We start from the raw sequence: 13,769 nt of genomic DNA, 5'->3' as shown, positions 1-13,769 counted from the left end.
AGATAAATTTGAAAAAACAAATTTAAAATTTTAATTTCTTTCACTTGCCTGGTCTACACCCTACAGTGAGAATCACATGCACAACTTTAAATAGACAATGAAGTGACAGCAAGACTGATAAAAATAAGATGGACAAAAGCTGAGTTTCAAGGAAGCCATCCTTAGATGTTTTCAACTTTTGTAGCGGCATTTTGAGAAAAATAGTATTTTTGTGTGTTATTTTATATCATCATTTGTTTAGCTCAGTCATGTAAAGTTGATTAGGCTGTTCTGTGGCCATGGGAATGTTGACAGCTATCCTCTGGCCGTCTGAGACATAGAAGGTTGTACTATGCTGACAGGCTCCCGCATACATGTGGAACTCTCCTGTCATTACAGCTGTTTGAGGGGCTGCTGTCACTTGCAGAGGCTTTGGAAAGTGTTATCCAAACAGCACCCCTGAGAGGAGCACCAAGAAGCAGAAGGCAGCCATTTCTCTACCATTGTGAGGCACGCTTGTACCTCTTCCTCAGTTGAAGAGTAGGACCAGATGGAGATTCCAGGTGCCTTATCCACCTGTTGCTTTGCAGTTGCTGCATTGAATACATGGAGACGGTGATGGCACGCAGCTCTGTGCTCATCAGCTGATGCATCCAGCTGTCTATGAGCATTACCAGTCTGTCAACAGAGAAGCTGCACATGCATACATCTGAGGCATGAGAACAACATTGGCCTGGATAGACTCTTCCATCATCCAAGCATGGGAGCTCAAACCCTCTGGAAGCTGTACAGACATTCCATTACCTGACACTGCAACTGCCATTGTTGCTATACTGTCAATGACTCCAAAAGCACATCAACTAACTGAGTCCCAGCATAAGCCTGGTCTCCCACAGTCTGACTGTCAGTAGCCTCAGCTGCCACAGCACCCAGCAACTGTTCAGGCACAACAACGATGTACTCAGTGTCGTCTGGATGATATTGATCAAAGAACCAAATCATTCCTCAGGGATTAGGAACAAATTACTGCAGATTCTGGAATCTGTACTGAAAACAACAAATGCTGGGAATCACAATAGGTCAGGCAGCATCCATGGAGAGAAAGCAAGCTAAAATTTCAAGTCTAGATGACTCTTCAGAGCTGAAGTAAAGTGTGGAGTGTGCAGCATTTATGCTATAGTTGAGGGGGGGTGCACAGAGTATAGAGTGTAGAGTGCTGGGGGAGAAAGGACATTGATAGTTCAGTTTAAGTGATCAGAATGTGAGAATGGCAGAACAATGGTGTGTCTAACTGCCAGACTGGAAAGAACAGACAGTCCCACTGGCATAGGGGGAGAATAGTGACAGAGAATGTAACAAGTAAAGTTAAAAGAAAGGGAAGGAATAGGAGTTGGTTTACAGTTTGAAGGTGTTGAACTCAATATTAAGTGCAGAAGGTTGTAAGGTGCCTAATCTGAAGATGAGATGTCTCTCCAATTTCCACTGTGATTCACTGCAGCATTGCAGCATGCCAAGGACAGACAAGTGGGCATGTGAGCAGGATGCTGTGTTAAAATGACCAGCTATGAGAAGGTTCGGTCATGCTTGCACACAGACTGGATGTGTTCTGCAAAGTGGTCACCCAGTGTGCGTTTGGTTTCTCCAATGTAGAGTAGGCCAATTGGGTGCAGCAAATAAAATCACAAGATTGGAGAAGGTACAGGTGAAATGCTGATTCACCTGGATAGACTGTTTAGGCCTTAGATGGTGAGCAGGGAGGAGGTGAAGCGGCAGCTGTAACCGCAGAAGGTGCAACATGGGAAGGTGCAGTGGGAAGTGGGCTGCTGTCAGTGGTTGTGGAATGGAGTAGGGTGTCACGGAGGGAATGAAGCCTGTGAAATGCAGACAGCGGGAGTGAGGGGAAGATGTGTTTGGTAGTGGCGTTCTGCTGGACTTGTCTGAAATGGCAAGGCAGAGGCTAGTGGGATGAATAGTGATGACAAGGGGGGCCGATCATGTTGTTGAGACTGATGGGAAGGGGCAAGGGCGGAAGCACGGGTGTTAGATCAGATGCGATTGTGGGCTCTGTCAATCACAGTAGGTGGGAAACTATGGTTATAGGAGAAGGAAGCCATGTCAGCTGTGCTGTTTTAGCAGGTGGCATCATCCAAACAGATGTGATGTGGGTGAAGGAACCGGGAGAATGGGATGGAGTCCTTGTAGGACGTGAGGTGTGACAAGCTGTAGTGAGGGTAGCTTACGTAGCTTTGTAGTGGATGGCAGTGGACAGTTTATTTCCAGAAATGGAGACAGAAAGGTCAAGGAAAGGAAGGGAAGTGTCAGAAATGGACGATGTGAAAGTCATAGAAAAGGGTGGAAATTAGAGGCAAAATGAACAAATTTTAAGGTCCCGATGGGAACATGAAGCAACATCAAAACAGTCATCGATGAACCATTAAAGAAGAGTTGTGGGAAGGGGCCAGTGTAGGACTGGAACAAAGATTGTTCCACATACCCCATAAAGAGGCAGGCATAACTGGAACCCATGTGGGTTCCCATAGCCACTCCTTTGACTTGGCAGAAGAATTATATGCTTAGTAAAATACATTGCAAGTCATTAAACAGGTATTACAGCATAGCAACTGAGTTCAGCATCTGCTGGTTGCATCTCAGAACTGGGAGGTGGAGTTGCAGCCTTATAAATGCACAGGACGTGAAGTTCTTAAAAGTTAAGTTTCTGAATGACAAAAAGAGACAAATACAATATCCTCTTTCTTGCCACTAGAAAGTTATAGAATTTATAATAACAAGTGAGTTTAGGTCTCTGTCAGTATCAACAGTATTGCCTTGAAGCACAAGATCAAGTAGTGAGTATGGCCTAACTGTCCAAATTTGAGACCTAATTTTTCATGTGTCACTTCCTACACACACACACACACACACACACACACACACACACACACACACACACGCGGGGCATGGGTATCAAAACAGGATCAAGTTTGGTAAGCAATGCTTTCAGACAGCTCTAGGCATGGTTAGTCGCCCTTTAAATACAATGGTAGCTCCTGCCACTTGGGGCGAGAGATTGAAAGTCCCCCACACTTGGCCAGCTGCCTGATGCATAATAGAAATGGCAGCAACTTTGAGAATCACTGTCATGACTGCACTATCCAGATAAAACTAGCGCTCTGTTCCTTTATTTGTAAATTAGGTGTAGTTTTCATCTTTCTCATACAGGCATTAAAAAACATCTGGGCAGAACACAAAAGAAAACCTGATGATGAGAGGTTGAGGGGAATGAATTTTCCTTTCATAATAAGGAAGGAAGTAGTATATGGATGCTTCAGTAAAAATTAGCAATCTGCTGCTGTATTTTCTTTTCTGCACACTGCCTTTACAACGCATAATGCCCACACAGTAAAGCTAAAAATCTGCTTCTCTGTTGAAAATAATGTTTTTCACTGTTTAATTATTCTTTAATACAACTTTTAATGTACAGATTTATGTGACTAAATACAGTTTGTCATAACAGATACCACTTCATTAATGTTTTCTTTGCATAGTAACAGAATATTACAGTGATTTTGTAATTAAAATGGATTATTCAGGCTCATTCAGATTTGCTCAATCACTCAGAATTTCTGCATTTACTTTCAGTTACTTTAAGGAACTTACCAACATTTTCCTGGAGTTTATCCCAGAGGTCATTTTCTTGACTGCCCTATTTGGCTACTTAGTCTTCTTGATTATCTTCAAATGGTGTGTCTTCACTGTATCTGAGTCTGAAATAGCACCCAGCATCCTTGTTCACTTCATTAACATGTTAATGTTCAACTACAGTGGTCCAGCAATGACACCTTTCTACTGTAAGCAGGTGGGCACTTTTGAAATCTGAGTGCAGATTTTTAGTTGGTTTGGAAAGTTTTTATTGCTAAGATTATTAAAGTAAAGTTACATGTTTGAATAAATTCATTCCTCCTCGGTATTGATAATTGACAATTAAGGGGTTGTTGCAATTTTAAATCAATTACAGACTTTCACCAATAATAAGCAATGTCATGATGAGGGTTCAATTGATTAAAATCACGAGAATCTGACTACGTTACTTACTAGGTTTCTATTAATTTTATTATGGCTGCAGAATCTTCAATCTAAACAATAAAATAATGTAACACATATCACAGTAGTAATTGTTATTATTATGAGTTGACCGTCCATGTCTTGGCAGCCAGAAAGAACGGAATCAGATGGAATTGGATAATTGCATTACAAGGTGCAATTGTAAGACAATCTCTATTTCCAAGTCACAAACTCTGTCCTACATTTCTGCAAAATGTTTTTGACTCATTTAATTTATCATTGAAAGAGTCACTCTCCTATGGTAGTGCATGTGGACAATCAAGAACAAATAAAACATTCGGGTTGAAGTTAACTATCTTGAGACCTTGGTGCATTTAGGAGGACTTAATTTTGCACAATATGTCACAGTTTTCCAAAATGTGGGGCTGTGGTTCCTGAAGTACAACAGTGAAATGGATGTTGAGGGTGAGTTTATCTGTTAAATAATGGCAAACACAAAAGATTCACAGATTCTCCTGAACCTTGATTAAATCCCTGGCCAGAAGGTCAATTAACACCAGTTTAAGGGTCACATCCTGCCACTGCTGGTATTAACACAATGGTTGTCACAGGCTCTCAGGACCACAGAATGTAGGCATTGTTGGAAAAACCAGTATTTATTATCCATTGGTAATTCCCTTGAGAAGATGGTAGCAACATACCTACTTGAACTGCTACCCTCCATGTGGTGTAATTCCACTCTCAATGTTGTTGGATTAGGAGTTCCAAGATTTTGCCCAACTGATGATGAAAGAAAATCAAGGCATTCCTAAGTCAGAATGATAAGTGATTTGGAGGGGACCTTACAAGTATGTGTCCGCTGCTCTTGTTCTTCTGAGTGATAGAGGTAGTGGGTCCGTTAGGTGTGTGTCAATGAAATAAGACATAATTAGAAGTAGAAGTGATACATGAGAAGAATTCAGAGTATGAAAGAGACAGAGTAAATATCATGAACCTTCCTGCGTCTAGGTGTGTACATACATTTTTTTAATTCACTCATGGAACATTAGTGTCACTGGCCAGGCCACCACTTGTTGTCCCACCCAAAATTTACAATTAAGAGTCAACCACATTGCTGTGGATCTGGAGTCACATGGAGTAAGGACGCGGATTTGCTTCCATAAAAGACATTAGTTAACCTAATGGGTTTTTACAACAATCGGCAGTGAACATGATTTGCATTAGATTTTTTTTTAATTCCAAGTTTCTACTGAGTTCAAATTTTACCATCTACCATGGTGAGATTCAAACTTATAAACACCAAAACATTAACCTGGGATGCTAATCCACGAACATTACTATTATGCCACTGTCTATGCATGCTTCAAATAAACTCAAAAAATGGATGTAATCAAATACTTTGAAAGAACAAAAAACACTTGTTTGTAAACAATGAGGTCCACTACAATTAGTTCCAACAGCTGCATTGGAATTCAAGAACATAGACAGTGTTTGTTGTGTTTAAAGTAGATTAACATAAAATTCTGTAGCCATGGTCAGGAAAATCAGATTTGAAGCTCACGATAACTTCTAAGGTGCAAAATAGAAGCTTTCTACAAAACATGTTTCTCTTTTCCAGAGGAGCATCCAAACATTTTTAGTTCTCATTGCTCTGCTCGCGGTTCCGTGGATGCTCCTTATTAAGCCCTATCTGCTCTACAGTGACCACCAAAGAACAAAACATGTGGTAAGTCAATATCCAAGTTGTCACCATTTGAGACACAGATTACTGTTCATGATAAGCAGATGAATGTTTAATGTGTTGAATTGACCTTCTTCTGCCTGATCTTGTAGCATAAGTAATAAGTGTTCACTTTAAACTGGTGAATCTCTGCTGGTTTTGTTCACAACAAGGCAAAGGTTACATTGCTTTATAAGAACTCCAGCATAGCAACATATATTGTGTGATATATTATTTTAGTTATTAGCCTGTCCACAAGATGTTGGAGCAAATGCAGGCCGTTCAGACCATCAAATCTGCTCCGCTATTCAATGATGTGATAATCCTCAATTCTACTTTCTAGCCCTTTTTCTATAACCTTGATTCCCTTACTGATTAAAAATCTGTCTGAAGTTTTTGAGAAGATTTGTAGCTCGAGTTGTGGATGAGATTGTAGACTTGCTTGCTGAGCCGGTGTGTTTGATTGCAGACGTTTCGTCACCCTACTAGGTAACATCGTCAGTGTGCCTCCAGTGAAGCGTTTGTGTTCTGTCCCGTTTGTTATTTATATGCCTTGGTTTGCTGGGATGGTTGGCATCACTTCCAGTTCTGTTTCTCAGTGGTTTGTATATCAGGTCCAGTTCAATATGTTGTTGATGGAGTTCTGGTTGGAATGCCAGGCCTCCAGGAATTCCCTGGTACGTCTGTTTGGCTTGTTCTATTATGGATGTGTTGTCCCAGTCGAATTTGTGTCCTTCTTTATCCATGTGTACTGAGACTAGTGAGAATTGGTTGTGTCTCTTCGTGGCTAGTTGGTGTTAGTGTATCCTTATTGTCAGTTTTCTTCCAGCTTGGCCTGTATTAATGTTTCTCACAGGCCTTACATAGTATTTTGTATGTTACGTTAGTTTTATTGGTTGTGGGTATGGGATCCTTTACAAAATAAAAACCAAAAGAACTGCGGATGTTGTAAATCAGGAACAAAAACAAAGTTGCTGGAAAAGCTCAGCAGGTCTGGAAGCATCTGTGAAGGAGAAAACAAAGTTAATGTTTCGGCTCCGGTGACCCTTCCTCAGAACTGATGGTGGCTGGGAAAACGTCAGTTTATATTCAGAAAATAGGGAGGTGGGTGGGGTAGGGAGTAAACGATAGGATAGAGCCTAAAGAGAGAGAAAGACAGTTGGACAGACAAAGGAATTGCTAACAATCAGGCTGGGAGGGTGAATAGTTGTTAATGGGGACTGTTAGTGACTAACAACAGGGGGTGTGTAATGGCAGGCTATGTGGTAACAAGGCCTGGTGTGTGGGGTGGGGTCTGGGACATGGGAGAGTTTAGGCCCTAAAATTATTGAACTCAATATTGAGTCCGGAGGGCTGTAGGGTCCCCAAGCGGAAAATGAGGTGTTGTTCCTCCAGCTTCATCAGTAGCTGTCGCAGAACAGTCAAAGGCTGGCAGAACTCGAGCGTTTTCCCTCTGTGTCAAGCATTGAAGAGATCTCAGAATCTGAGATGGACGCAGCAGATGTTGCCACTTCAATGCCTTTGCTGCCTGAAGAAGAGAATGAATTTCTTCTGAGATGCTCTGAGTACAAGAGGTGGGCTAATGTGCGTTACACGCTACTTGTATCTGAGACAGAGTTGGAGGAACCTGACCTGGCGCTAAAATGCCCCAGGGAGAGCTACATTTCCATCGGAATACCCTGCCACTTATACGCTGTATTTTCTAATTATAAAGCCAGTTACCGTGCAAGTTTGAAGTCCAGTTGGGCTTCAGCTAGCTTTTGCATGGTTACATCATTAATCCCACATACTAACCAGTCTCTCACTAAGGGTTAAACCAAAGTCACACGCCTCTGCCAGTCATCTTAACCTCGTTAAAAATCCCAGTACTGGTTCCCCCAGTTCTTGAATTGCCAAGTAAAAACAATGGCGACTGAGAATTAGAGGAGGCTTGGGGTCATAATATTACTTGACTAAATCTGTCAACTCTTGAAAGGATTTAGTATCTGGTGCCTCAGGTAAAGTTAGGCTTCTAATAACCAAAAAATCTGCAAGTCTACACACTGTCAGGAGAATTACTCAATGCCTTTCATCTGCCCCAATGTCATTTGCCTGGAAAAAATAACGTATTAATTCCACATACCAGGCCCAGTCTTCAACGGCAGGATCGAATAAGTCAAGCTTCCCAAATAACAGCATGATGCCAGATATGCTTACCCCAACTCCCAGATGACTGCTACTAGCGAATTTCTTCAGGAGCATGCTTTGCTCTTGTCACCACTAAAATAACCCCACAAAGGCCAATGTCCCGTCAACAAGTCACCCTTTATTTAAACATGGAAAGTCCTCAACACTGATCCAGCTCCCTCAGAGCCAGCTCTCAGAGTGACAGATGTCTGATACTTCCGTCAGCCAGGGCTCACTGATTGGACCAGATTAACAGCCCCAATCAGGGAACTCATATTCTATGAGGTCAGCCTGACCTCATTGCAATCACTACACTCACTATTCTTATATTCCATTTCCTTGAATTAAAGACCAACGTTTCATTTGCCTTCCTAATACCCGTTGAACTTGAATGTTAGCTTTTTGTGAATCATGCATGAGGAATCCCAAATCCTTCTGTTCTGTAGCCTTCTGCAGACTTTCTTCATTTAAATAATATTTCGTGTCTCGTTCCTTCCTGCCAAAGTGTATAATCTCATATTTACCTATATTTTACTCTATCTGCCAAGTTTTTGGCCAACATTTAATCTGTCCATATCCCTCTGCAGATTCAGCCATCCTCGCTGCTTGCCCTCTCACCTATTTTTGTGTCATTCGCAAACTTGTTTATGGTACATTCACTTCCCTCATCCATGTATATAACATATAATTGTGGCCGCAACACTGATGCATACAGTGCTCCACTAGTTGCAGGTGCCATCCAGAAAAGCTCCCTTTATCCCAACTCTTTTGCTTCTATTAGTTAACCAACCCTTTATCCAATATACTACCTCCAACACAATGGCCTTTTATTAAGTAACCTAATTGTAGTATCTCATCAAATGCCTTCTGAAAATCCAAATAAATTGCAGTCTACTGATTCCGCTTGATCTATTCTGCTTTTTACTTCCTCCAAAGAATTCTAGTATGTTTGTCAGGCACGATTTCCTCTTCATGAATCAATGCTGGGTCTGATTTCTTAACACTCTATGACATCCTTTATAATGGACTCTAATATTTTACAATAGCATATGTTAAGCTGACATCTGTAGTTACCACTTTTCGTCTTTCTCCCTTTTTAAATAAAGATGTTACATTGTCAGTTTTCCAATCACAGAATCATAGAGTCCCTACAGTGTGGAAACAGGCCCTTTGGCCCAACATGTCCACACCAACCCTGAGATCATCCCACCCAGACCCATGCCCCTAATCTACACACCCCTGAACACTATGAGCAATTTAGCATGGCCAATCCACCTAGCCTGCACATCTTTGGATTGTGGGTGGAAACTGGAACAAACCCATGCAGACACAGGGAGAATGTGCAAACTCCACACAGACAGTCACCTGAGGGAGGAATTGAACCCAGGTTCCTGGTGCTGTGAGGCAGCAGTGCTAACCACTGAGCCACCATGCCACCCCCAACTCCTTGGAATGTTTCCAGACTCTAAGGATTCTTGGAATATTATGACCAGTGCATCTACTGTCTCTGAAGCTACCTCCTTTAATATCCCAGGATGCATCCCATCAGATCCCTTTAAAGCTATAAGATCTATTTACTTAAAACAGACAGATCCTCAAGTATCGAGATTGCCTGATTGCTTAATTATCATTTCTTGAATATTATTAAGAGATTGGAAGGCATGAAATCAGAACAGCACAGGATGAATTTCCTCAGTCTTAGAAATTAAAGGTGGTTGAACAGATGAAACATCCTTTTATCCTTTTAGTAGGGAATATGTGTTCAGACTTAAATATTTGTTACTACACTAGATAGTGTACCTCTGAGCCCCAAGAGGCCTGGGTTCAAGTCCAACCTGCTCCGGATGTGTGTAGTAACATCTCTAATCAGGTTGATTAGAAAATATCTGTACTACATAATGAGGACCAATGTGGCATAGTGGCAACATTCCTCCAACTAAGCCAGAAGGCCTGGATTCAAGTTCCACCTGTTCCGGATGTGTGTAGTAAGATCTCTGAACAGGTTGATGAAAAAATATTTGCAGTAAATCATGGCCCTGTTTCTGTGAGGGGTATAGTAGTGATTCTATTCACTTTACATGGGAAAGACCACTGATTCGACATCAGGCAGAAACATTCGCATGCATTGCTGGTGTCATTGTAAAGAACTGGTTGCTGATTTAAGGACTCTTGCGGTGCATTGGCAATGTCCCTCCCCGAATCAGGAAGCCCGATTTCAAGTCTCACCAGCGCCAGAGATGTGGATTAACAACTCTAAATAGGTTGATTAGGAAAATATCTGCATCAGATAGTGCGGTCCAAAGGCATTTATTGACATCATAGGAATTAAGTGTGCAATGATAGCCATTATGACTATCAATCAATTATATACATGTGAACTGTTAACAATAACACATTTATAGTATATGTATATACTTGAAGTACAATCTGGCGAATTTACCACATACAAGTGTTAAACTTAAAGTCTAAATAGCTGGCCAAGCCTTGTTGAATTCTGAATTATCCATTCTAAAATTGATCTATTCATGCCTTTCTTTGGTTCTAATTATGTGAATAACTGCAAGTTCCAAAATATAACCTTTTCAAGTTACTGGTCTTCAGTTTTAACAAGAATAACAACTCCCTAAACCTTCACCTTGTCTGTGTTGTCAATCAAGTCATTCAACAAGAGACAGTTGCAAGGACTAAATGTTTCTATTTTCTCTTGACAAAATTTCTTAGTAATGTTCTTGAAGGAGTTGACAATCCTAATTTCCAAGTCAATGGCATCATTAACCTGTCAACTATCTTACAGTTGCAAGACTTATATAAGTTGCTGCAGCCATCACATTTAACTGAGGAAATCTGTATCTACCTCTGCCTGAACCTGATCGGTTTAAATAGTCCCTGCTTATGCTGTGTTTTTGCAGTAAGTTATGTTAAAACTTACTGACTGGAATTACTTTTCACTTAATCTGTCCTTCACAAAAGTAATTAACAGGTGAAAGCTTAAAATTAAGTTTAACTGTGTCCTACCACTTCAACATTGTCACACAAAAAAGTAATTTCAAATTGTTATACGTTAGCTGTAGGCAAAGAACAAACCTAAACTCAGAATCTTATATTTCAATATTGAACACCTCAGGTGTTCTGCAGCTATTCATAACAAAAAGAATAGATTAACAGCTATGCCTCTGCTAATCCCACTAAATCACATAAACCATACTGATTATAACTTCAAACCTAAAGATGCATTCCTGATTCTCAACAGAAATTCTAGGATCACATCACAAAACTGTAATGAGCCAGGCCATTGTGCCAACCAGCCCAGCTTCACCCCTTTCCCATATGTCCTTGACCACCCTTCTACAATCCATAGAAAGAACTTTTCGATACATAGTAAGCTTTATTCTACAACAAACAGAAATATATCATACTCCCCCATTCCCTCACACCATAAGCACTTCCCAACCTCTCTCTACTAGCTTTTGGAGTCAACTGGACTTGACCCTCCCACCTAAGCATGGGTAAGGACTTTGGAACCCAATCTCTCAGCCCATTTCCAACAGCACCCCCCAACCTCTCATTGATCATATATTTAGTGGAAATTTGAACCTTCAGATTTTAGTAAGCAATTGAAGGAGTCCTGAATAATTTCTGATTAAACTGCATTGATACAACTAGGCAACACTATTATTTTATTAATTAATTTTGATTTACTCATGTTATCATATTATCTGATCTTCACACAGTGTTATTTGTAGGTGTACAAATTGTTAATGATTTTTGATGGTTCTCCTGTCAAGGTACGGCTTTGTGACAACTCGAAGGTTTCTATCTTCCAGTCTGAGCACACTGAGGCAGAAATTAAAGGAGGAGGAGACAAGAACCACTGGGAGGAAGAAAAGGTAAATTTTCATAAAGAGTAAAATAAGATGGTGATAGAGATCAAAAGTATGTTTATTAATATTTACCAACCATTAATGGATGTTTGCAGGATAATGTATTTATGAAAATCTCAGATTGTAGTCAATCAAGTTATTACCACTTCTCCCATATTAAATACACTTTCTAACTATTTTTCTACATCTCAGAACACTATGTAGTATACTATAAATGCTTTATTTTAAAATAAAATTTCGTTTTTCCAATGTGCAATTATATAAATAGTTTTCAAGAAATAACCTAATTTGTAACAGTAAAACTATAAAATCTGTTAGTGCTGCATTGCTCATGGATCGATATAAATACCTATCTTTATGTTTAACTCAACAGTTCAGCTTTGGTGATACCTTTGTACAACAAGCTATCCATACTATTGAGTACTGCCTGGGTTGTGTCTCAAACACTGCCTCGTACCTTCGTTTATGGGCCTTAAGCTTGGCTCATGCTGGTAACTATTCATAGCATAGGTTTACAGTTGCCTAATAGTGTCACTATGAATGTTTCAACTGCCTGTTGCTGAAAATGTGAGTGAGTTTGATGTTCTGATGCATGTCAGGGCTTGCCAGCATCAAGCTCATGCAAGTCAGAGACCAAAATCAGAAAATTACCAGTGGGGAGAGAATGGAGCTGGCATATATTGTGCTAATGTCCACCTGTACTATCTGAGATACTATGGTTAGATTTATTGCCAACAAACGTTTGTATTGTTATTAAGCTGTAGTCATTGGAAGCAAAGCCAAGCGGATCTCATTGACTGTGAGATCTTGATTTAGGTTGTTAACTTGGGCAATCAGGGAGCCCTGGCTGACAGGTATAAACAGGAGATTCAGAAGGTTTCCTCAGTCCAGGGACTGGCTTTGCGCTGGCTGGTCATAGCCCATGTACGGTGCACATGTAAATAAAGGGTGACTTGGTGATGGGATACCGACCTCTGTGCCGTTATTTCATTATCTAATATACTGAAACAACATAAGGAAGGATGTCAACACAAAGCCTTTGGCAGAAACATGTTCAATCTTGATAAACAGAGTGTGTTTGTTCCATAGTGTTGAAATCTACTTATGCTATACCTAATGTACTTTCTTCTTAGTTACATGAGAGACTCTTGTAAGACCCCAGACTAGATCGTTTAGCTACGTAGAGTTTAACGCTAAACTTGCCCCTTGGAAACACAATGTTTAACTCCTCCTGGGAACAGTCTGATGGGTGGAGCTTATCTCATGATGCCAGTTAACCCTTTCAGGTACTAACTACCCTTCACAGTAATAACAGAAGTAATTCTTAACTGAGAGCAAGTATTGAATGTGATAGGAACATAATAGGTTACAAGGTATGGTGTAGTAGTACTGTAGTGGAATAGCAATCTGGAGGCCCATGCTAATATTTTGTAAACTATGTTCAAATCCCCACCATAGGAACTGGTGGAATTTAAACTGAATTAATAAATATGGAATGAATAGCTAGTGTTAGTAATGGAAACCAAGAAACAATTAATATAAAAACCCCACGTGCTGACTGAAGGAGATCTGACATCTTTACCTCGTCTCGCATTAGATTCAAGGTCCACAGCAACTGGAAAGATTTAAAAATAGTGTGAACAATTTCTCTGTGTTATCCTTAAAAATGAGGTATAGGAAAAAGAAAGTGGGCATGAATTACTATTAGCACTCATTTACGTAAATTCTTACCAGACATTAGGGAAAATAGATTTCCTGACAAATGTTCAATATGCAGTGATGATCTGAAGACAACTTACTACTGCACTTCTATCTATTTATATTGCCCCAAATCATCCTTCCAGCCTTCCACATTAAATGTTAATGTGTGCTCTCAATTCGCACAAACAAAAAATGAAAGAAATAAACCAAATTCACGTAAAATCAATTCCTTACAGTCATTTCCTGGAATAAGTGCTCAA

General features: G+C 40.2%; 1 protein-coding gene across 1 annotated transcript in view; it reads left to right on the top strand.

The window, feature by feature from the left end:
- LOC109921901 (V-type proton ATPase 116 kDa subunit a 1-like) overlaps nt 1-13,769 on the top strand; it is a 104,079-nt gene that overhangs the window by 78,434 nt on the left and 11,876 nt on the right. Inside the window, exons 15-18 of the mRNA XM_048609900.1 lie at nt 3,619-3,835; nt 5,660-5,767; nt 11,713-11,814; nt 12,182-12,299. Of these exons, the coding sequence (XP_048465857.1) occupies nt 3,619-3,835; nt 5,660-5,767; nt 11,713-11,814; nt 12,182-12,299 (545 nt within the window). The remainder of the gene's footprint in view (nt 1-3,618; nt 3,836-5,659; nt 5,768-11,712; nt 11,815-12,181; nt 12,300-13,769) is intronic.

Source organism: Rhincodon typus, chromosome 2 (assembly GCF_021869965.1).
Source record: "Rhincodon typus isolate 14 chromosome 2, sRhiTyp1.1, whole genome shotgun sequence".
Lineage (NCBI taxonomy): Eukaryota > Metazoa > Chordata > Chondrichthyes > Orectolobiformes > Rhincodontidae > Rhincodon > Rhincodon typus.
The sequence above is the reverse complement of the archived record's forward strand: the minus strand, read 5'-3'. Positions and strand labels throughout refer to the sequence as shown.